We start from the raw sequence: 8,017 nt of genomic DNA, 5'->3' as shown, positions 1-8,017 counted from the left end.
CCAGCTAAACTGTCGTAAAGTTTTTTCGGTGCAGCTCATTTAAAAAACTTAGTTTTCAACTTTTAAACGTTTTAGACTTCTCGTTTAAGGCAGTCGAAAGAAATGAGTCGACTTGCTCTCTCTCTCTCCCTTTTCGGTTTTGTTTTTGTTTATTTGTTTTTGTTTTTTCTTCGTTTGCCTTCGTTTGCCTTTGTTTGCTTTTGGAAAAGTTGTCGCCATGCGAGACTTAGTTTTTTTTTTTTTTTGCTCAAATTGAGCACAAGTGAGTTTCTAGTCTTGAAAGTGTGCAAAGTGTGGGCCAATCTGGTGGCTGGAGTGATGACACGTGAATGCTGGAAATTCCAGACTTTGAGCGGATTCAGCGTACATAGAAAGAAAATGTAGCATTCACGTGGGTCTCTCCTAAGCGTGCCATTGGTCGGTCTGCTGTCCTTAAGTACCCCCCTCCCCCCCCCTCAACGTCACGTTTGCTCAACTTTCTCGGTCTTTGGCGCCCAGAGAAAGCTTGAGGAAGGATAAAAAATGGCGAGGTTTCGGTACTGCGTTTTCTGTTATTCTTATTTGTTTTTGTTTGTTTGCTTGTTTGTTTGTTTGTTTGTTTGTTAATTTTTTTAATTTTTTTTTTTTTTTTGTTTGTTTCGTTCGTTTGTTTGTTTGTTTGTTTCGTTTGCTTCGTTTGTTTTGTGATGTTTTGTTTTCCCTTCTTGATGGCACAAAACAGAAGCAAACAAGACTTTCGGTTATATTCGGTTATATTCGGTTCAATAAAAGTTTGTTGGTTTCTGCACAACAACAACAACAACAACAACAACAACAACAAAAGTCCCTCTGTCCTTCAAAAGCAGTTTCTCCTCTGTCCTAAAGAAGAGCCTCTTTGTAATCGATCTTGTCTGAATGCAGCTCTCCTTTTGCCTACAGGTTTTTATTCCAACCCTTTTGTTGTTGTTAGTGCCATGTTGTTGTTATTGTTATACTCTGTAAAAGCAGTTGTTGCTGTTGTACTTGTTTGTTGTTTCTAAAGACACTGTTGTTGCTGCTGTTAGCGCTGTTAGTAATCACCCACTTGGCTTGTATTTTTGTTTCTTGTTTTTGTTTTTTGTTTTATTTATAAACACTCTCTGAGTAAGTGATGCTGTTGCTGTTGTTGTTGTTACAGTTGCAATGAGTGTTTGTTAATGTTCCCCCACTTGGCTTGTTTATAATCTATTTTATTTTATCAACACTCTCTGAGTCAGTGATGGTGTTGCTGTTGCTGTTGTCGTTATTATGCTTGCAATGGGAGTTGTTACTGTTCACCCACTTTGCTTGTTTTGTTTTTATTTCTTTATTTTATCAACACCCTTTGAGCCAGTGATGCTGTTGCTGTTGTTGTTGTTATAGTTGCAATGAGTGTTGTTAATGTTCACCCACTTTGCTTGTGTTTTTGTTTTTGTTTATCAACACCCTTTGTGTCAGTGATGCTGTTGCTGTTGTTCTTATTACAGTTGCAATGAGTGTTTGTTAATGTTCACCAACTTGGCTTGTTTATAATCTATTTTGTTTTATCAACACTCTCTGAGTCAGTGATGCTGATGCTGTTGTTGTTACTGTGCTTGCAATAAGTGTTGTTAATGTTCACCCACTTTGCTTGTTTTGTTTGTGCTTTTGTTTTTGTTTATCAACACCCTTTGAGTCACTGATGCTGTTGCTGTTGGTGTTATTATAGTTGCAATGAGTGTTAATGTTCACCCACTTTGCTTGCTTTATTTGTTTGTTGCTTTTTTTTTTATCAACACCCTGCGAGTTAGTGATGCTGTTGCTGCTTTTGTCATTTTACTTGTATTTATAGTTGTTACTGTTCAGCCACTTTGCTTGTTTTTTAATCTGTTTTATTTTATCACCACACTCTGAGTCAGTGATGATGTTGCTGATGCTGTTGTTGTTATTTTACTTGCAATGATAGCTGTTACTGTTCAGCCACTTTGCTTGTTTTGTTTGTTTGTTTGTTTGTTTTTTTTATCAATATCCTCTGAGTAAGTGATGCTGTTGCTGTTGTTGTTGTTATAGTTGCAATGAGTGTTTGTTAATGTTCCCCCACTTGGCTTGTACTTCTGTTTTCTGTTTTGTTTTGTTTTTGTTCTTTTTTGTTGTTTTTGTTCTCAACACTCTCTGAGTAAGTGATGCTGTTGCTGTAGTCGTTGTTATAGTTGCAATGAGTGTTTGTTAATGTTCACAAACTTGGCATGTTTATAATCTATTTTATTTTATCAACACTCTCTGAGTCAGTGATGCTGATGCTGTTGTTGTTATTATGCTTGCAATAAGTGTTGTTAATGTTCACCCACTCTGCTTGTTTTGTTTGTGCCTTTGTTTTTGTTTATCAACACCCTTTGAGTCACTGATGCTGTTGCTGTTGGTGTTATTATAGTTGCAATGAGTGTTAATGTTCACCCACTTTGCTTGCTTTGTTTGTTTGTTGCTTTTTTTTTTATCAACACCCTGCGAGTTAGTGATGCTGTTGCTGCTTTTGTCATTTTACTTGTATTTATAGTTGTTACTGTTTAGCCACTTTGCTTGTTTTTTAATCTGTTTTATTTTATCACCACTCTCTGAATCAGTGATGATGTTGCTGATGCTGTTGTTGTTATTTTACTTGCAATGATAGCTGTTACTGTTCAGCCACTTTGCTTGTTTTTTTTTGTTTTTGTTTTGTTTGTTTGTTTGTTTGTTTTTTTATATATCCTCTGAGTTAGTGATGCTGTTGCTGATGCTGTTGTTGTTATTATGCTTTCAATGAGAGCTGTTACTGTTCACCCACTTTGTTTGTTTATAATCTGTTTTATTTTATCAACACTCTCTGAGTCAGTGATGCTGATGCTGATGCTGTTGTTGTTATTATGCTTGCAGTGAGAGTTGTTACTGTTCACCCACTTTGCTTGCTTATTGTCTATTTTATTTTGTCAACACTCTCTGAGTCAGTGATGCTGATGCTGTTGTTGTTATTATGCTTGCAATGAGAGTTGTTACTGTTCACCCAATTTGCTTGTTTTGTTTTTTTATTTGTTTTTTTGTTTGTTTTTGTTTTGCTTGTTTTTTTATCAATACCCTCTGAGTCAGTGATGCTGTTGCTGTTGTTGTTGTTGTTATAGTTGCAATGAGTGTTTGTTAATGTTCCCCCACTTGGCTTGTACTTTTGTTTTCTTTTTTGTTATGTCAACACTCTCTGAGTCAGTGATGCTGATGCTGTTGTTATTATGCTTGCAATGAGAGTTGTTACTGTTGTAGTTATGTCTGTCATTTGTCCTTGTTAGCAAGTTCTATTTGCCCTCTCTTGCCTTTTTTCAACACAGTTTCTTTCTTTGAGTCATATGGTTGCGAGATCCTCTCAAACTCCATCTCTTTATTTATTTGTTTCTTTTCTTTTTTTTTTTTTTTTCTCACTCTCCTTCTCATAATAGCAATCACTGCTGCCACCATGCATGTAATGCTAGTTGCTCTCATTCTTTTTCATTTGCTAGTGGAAACTTTGTTTCTTCTTGTTGCTCTCTTTTCTTTCTTTTTTCTCTTTTGCAGAGGATTCGAAAAAACACAGCTCTTCCCTGCAGTTGTAAACATTCCAGGATTCCAGGATGCAGGCAGAAGAAAAACACTCTCACTAACTGTCTTCTTTTTTTTAGCATAAACCGTTGCAAACAAACACCTGAACATGTCTTCTTCACAAGAAAACAACACTGTTGTTGCCCCTTCTCCGAACTCTAAAGCGAAAAAGAAGAAAAGAAGGCAGTCACAAGAACAGAGAGACTTAAAGCTCAAAAACAAAGTCAGGGCCGCATTAGTTGCAGCGTGTGGCTCCGTAAACAGGGTTGTACCTTTCTATGGTACCAAGAAGAGGTACGCTGTTAGCTGTCCGATGCCTTTGTGCAAACATTCCTCCACAAGCATTAAAAGACACTTGACTAAAAAAGATCATTCTTGGACTTTGGATGAAGCTTCCATCTTTTACTCTGCAATGGTCAGGAAGTTTCAGCATGCTCGTCTCGAACGCAAGTCCGGCTGTCCAAAACCTTACCCCTGTTTGCAATGTTGGAAGTATTACGACCGACTGGACATACACTTGAAAGAGACTCATTTCTACGATTCCAAGACGATCAAACAAAAGATTGCAGAGGCAAAGCGATACGACAACGACAAGCTCTATGTCCCTCAATTTATTCGACCTGCCTTCTTTGGTATTAAGCCAGTAGCTGAACAAGCGTCTGCATCAGGCTCTGCATCCTCTGCTCCTGGGCCTTCCTCCTCTTTTTCTTCTCCGGTTCTTTCCTCTGATCCTCTTTTAAGCTTGCCCTCATCAGTTGCTGGTTCGTCCGAGGCTCCTTCTGCAAACCACTGCACCTCTGTAGAAAACAAAGAGCTGAACACCGAATCCGTCCTAGACTCTGATTTTAATTCCTTAAAGCACTTGGTTTCCAACTCCTCCGTCTTGACAGAAGATAAGAGACTCTTGTTTCAGCTGGACAAAGATGCTTTTCACTTTTATTACCAGTCAGCAGATGAGCTCTTCAGAGATTTTGAAAAGTGGCTTGTGGTAGCCAACAACAACACTTTGTCACAAGCAAAGATCTACAAAAATGCAGTTGTTGAAATATTGACATGTTGTGACAGCACGCTGACGCTGCACCCGAACGCTCTCACCAATTCCAACGTTTTGGAGGATAGATACTTTTCCATGCACTTTAAAAACATTCAGCTCAATTCCAAGCTGAGTGAACTTGACCAAACAAAAGCCATGTCTTGTCACACGTTGTACAACCGCCTTGTCTACCTTTGTCTCCTGTTTCGTTTCAGTGAAGCCAGGAATGTCTATTTCGGACTTTCTCATGAGGCCATCCGACGTTTGCGCTGCAAGGTGGAGGAGTTACAAAAAGTGCTGAGGCCCTTTCGTTCTTTGAGGAGGAGCCTTGTGAAAAGCAAAAAATGCATCAACATCATCAATGTCAGTTTGCTGAACGAATATGGCAAGTCTGCATACGTAAGACAGTTAGTGGAATCGATTAGAAAGCCGTCTCTTACACCGACTAGAGACAATGCTGTGTCTCTACGAAACCATCTTCTGCTCTCTGTCACTGTAATTAACAGTTTAAGAAAATCTAACATTGCTCTTTTAAACATTAGAGACTACATGGCTGCTGAGAAGAGTGAGTGTGGATATTGCATTGTGCAAGAGCGCTACAAAACAGCATACAAGTACGGAGCCAAAAACATTCTAGTGCCGAACGACTTGAAAGTGTTGATCGATATTTATTTGCTGAGATACAGAGACCTTCTTGTCAACGACTCTCACTACATGGCTGCAGACACCAAGACTGTTTTGGAGTTGAGCGACTGCTACAGGCCCCTTTTTCCATCGATGAGACCCAACAAAGACGAATGTGTGACACTCGGTGCAACTAGAGTGCCTGTTTACCAGATGGGTTCCTCTGCTATCTCCTCTTGCCTGACGTCCTGCTTCAGAAAAAGCCAAGTAAACATTCCCATGAAGCGTCTTACTCCCACTTGCATTCGCGGTTCGATAGCCACTTACTTTGCCAACAACAGCAAAGAAGATCGCGAGCGGTTTGCTACACTCTACATGAAGCACAGCAGGAACACAATGGATAGCTTTTATGTGTCCCAGTGGAACGCTGCAGAGGAGTTGCGCTTTGCCCTGGGCATCGGACAGTCCTTCGGAGTCATAGAGTCTTTGACTGTTGAAAAGTCTGAGAGACCACCAAAGAAGGAGAAGGATGTGATGGACTGGCTCCAAACTAATGCAGAGGAGTACGGTTTTCATGAGGTTGAGGACATCTTTGAGGAAGATTTAGACTCCGGTTCTGACTCTGAAGAATGTGCTGCTACTTTCAGCTGTACCACAGTGGTTCCGTTTTCTCCAGCTGTAGAAAACAATGTTCCTTTAGAGGATAGCAACGACCATGCCGTAGATTTCTTGTGTGAACCTACCTCAACTCCTGTTTCGTCTGTTCCATCTGAACAAACAATCGCTGGTCCAGTTCTTGAACTATCCCCTGCTCTTGCACAACTAGTTCCTAACGAACAAGCTGTTTGTATGGATGTAGATCAGACTCTAGCTGTTCCTGTTGGCACAGCTTGTTCTCCTCTTGCATTAACATTATTTCCTGATGAACCGGATTTTATTGAACACCATGCAAAACTTTCTCCAGTTTACTTTAATGAGCAAGTGGTTGCCAAACCTGTTTCTGCTTCTCCTTCTCAGCAAGTCGCTTTCTGTCCTTCAAAAGAGGTCTTTTCTGTTCCTCTGACTCCTAGCCTTGTTGCTTTTCAGCAAACATTGGCCAAACCCAGTTTGTTTCTTTCATCTGATCCAGTTTCAGCTGTTCCTGTCCAACAGGCTGGTACTGTTCTTGCAAAGCAGCTCTCACCTTATGCTGTTCAATCTGTTGGTAGCCTATTTAGCCAAAGTCTTGCCTCTACATCCAGAGGTAAATTCTTTTTGATTTTTGATTTTTGATTTTTATGCAAATCTCAACACGCTTTCAAAAAATGAAAATGCCCAAATCAACTCCTTGCTCTATTGTTATTGTTAGAGCTGTAAAAAAAACAAAACAAAACAAAAAAACAACACAGAAGTGTGTATGTATTTGTTGCAGGACTAATTCTGTGATTGCTTAAATGTTTATACAAGTGAATGATACTAAAACTGATTATGTTTTAGAAGTAAAAGATCCAAGAAGAAAAAAAATCAAGTTGGAAATGCCATCTTTCACTCAAGAACTCATCGGTAATGTAAAACCTAATTTATACAAAGATATATAAACACAAACCTCTTCTTGCACAATTTCAGATGGTTAACTGTTAACAAAAACTAGCCATCATTGCTAAGTGCACTTTTAGAAAGTTGTGTCTACCCGATTTCTAATGATGAAGTTAGAAACATCACCGTTAGAAATCATGCACAGCTTGTTATCATCTCTAACACTTAGAAACTGTTGATGGTTTTTATGAATTAGAAAAATGAACATGGTTTTATTTTATTTCAGGATCAACTCAGCCAAGAACAAAGGAAAACAAAGCAGAAGTTAGCCAATGCCATTTAGGTAATCTTTCAAAAACCAGTTATTGCTATCAGTGCAAACAATAAGGTCAACAAAAAAAAATAAATAAAAAAACAGAATAAATCTTGTCTTACTTCAGAACCAAATGAATATTTGATTTAATCACTTTGTGTTATGACTTGAGTTTGTAAAATTTTAGATGAAATAGTTGAAGAGCTGAATGCTTGCCCTGGCCACAACGAATGGTTCAACACCAGAAGTTTTCCACGATGTGCAGCTTTGGTGTTGGCATACATCTTGCAAGACGTGTTTACAGATGTAAGCTCAAGTTGCTCGTACAAAGATTACCTTGGCATCTTGGCAAATCATAGCAGTGACAAGCTCATTCATGTCTTGCAAAAGTACTCCTACCAAAGCCATATTAAAGACAAAATTAAAAACATGAAGCTAAAAATTCAAAAAGAGGGTAGTTTAGAAAAGTTTGTTCAATATGGCAATATCGTGAAACCATTTATGTAGTTTAGATAAGTTTGTTCAGTTTGGCAATAAAGATGGGCCTTTTGTGTAGTTTGTTTTATCTATGCTTTTGCAAATATTTTTATCTGTTTCGCTAAAGACATAATAAACAAGAAGTTCTGTTAAACTGTTCTCACATTTCTTATTTAAAGATAGTTCAAACTTTTTTTTATCTTTAAAAAAAAAAAAAAGAAGTCGTTTTGTTATTCTGTGAAAACTTTTAATAGAGTTGCATTTAGAATTACTTCTGATGTTTTTAAGAGTTTGTTAAAAAGCAAAATAATATTTCCTGTGATGTTAAACTGCATAAGTGAAATTTAAAAAAGGAAAACTGCTCCAACCATTTTTCGGAAAAAGAAATCAAAAAGTTCCTTATTTTAAAAGATCTAGACATCCATTTCTTCTTCAGCAAAATAGCGAGGCTTTTTTATGAACTCTTACTCTCTATTTTT

The 8,017-nt window shown here is 38.0% G+C and overlaps 1 protein-coding gene across 2 annotated transcripts; it reads left to right on the top strand.

Moving 5' to 3' along the window:
- Positions 1-279: 279 nt before the first annotated feature.
- LOC149875908 (uncharacterized) lies at positions 280-7,616 on the top strand. Of its 2 annotated transcripts, XM_090076044.1 has the most exons (5): positions 480-536; positions 3,657-6,476; positions 6,710-6,775; positions 7,035-7,091; positions 7,249-7,616. In XM_090076044.1, exons 2-5 carry the CDS (start codon positions 3,686-3,688, stop codon positions 7,566-7,568), a joined length of 3,234 nt encoding a protein of 1,077 aa, XP_089932170.1. In that variant the 5' UTR covers positions 480-536; positions 3,657-3,685; the 3' UTR covers positions 7,569-7,616. The 2 variants fall into 2 exon arrangements, with proteins under 2 accessions (XP_089932168.1, XP_089932170.1); XM_090076042.1 differs by having other exon boundaries at positions 280-6,476.
- The last annotated feature ends 401 nt before the right edge of the window (positions 7,617-8,017 follow it).

Source organism: Hydra viridissima, unplaced genomic scaffold (genome assembly GCF_058129835.1).
Source record: "Hydra viridissima isolate aposymbiotic clone 2 unplaced genomic scaffold, HvirCarnegie_v1 scaffold_107, whole genome shotgun sequence".
NCBI classification, from domain to species: Eukaryota; Metazoa; Cnidaria; class Hydrozoa; order Anthoathecata; family Hydridae; genus Hydra; species Hydra viridissima.
This window is presented reverse-complemented; position numbering and strand designations above follow the sequence as displayed.

Coding starts and splice junctions, on each gene's coding strand:
- LOC149875908 (XM_090076042.1), top strand. CDS start 3,686: ATGTCTTCTTCACAAGAAAACAACACTGTTGTTGCCCCTTCTCCGAAC. Junction 6,776..7,034: donor TTTCACTCAAGAACTCATCG/GTAATGTAAAAC, acceptor ATTTTATTTCAG/GATCAACTCAGCCAAGAACA. Junction 7,092..7,248: donor AGTTAGCCAATGCCATTTAG/GTAATCTTTCAA, acceptor GTAAAATTTTAG/ATGAAATAGTTGAAGAGCTG.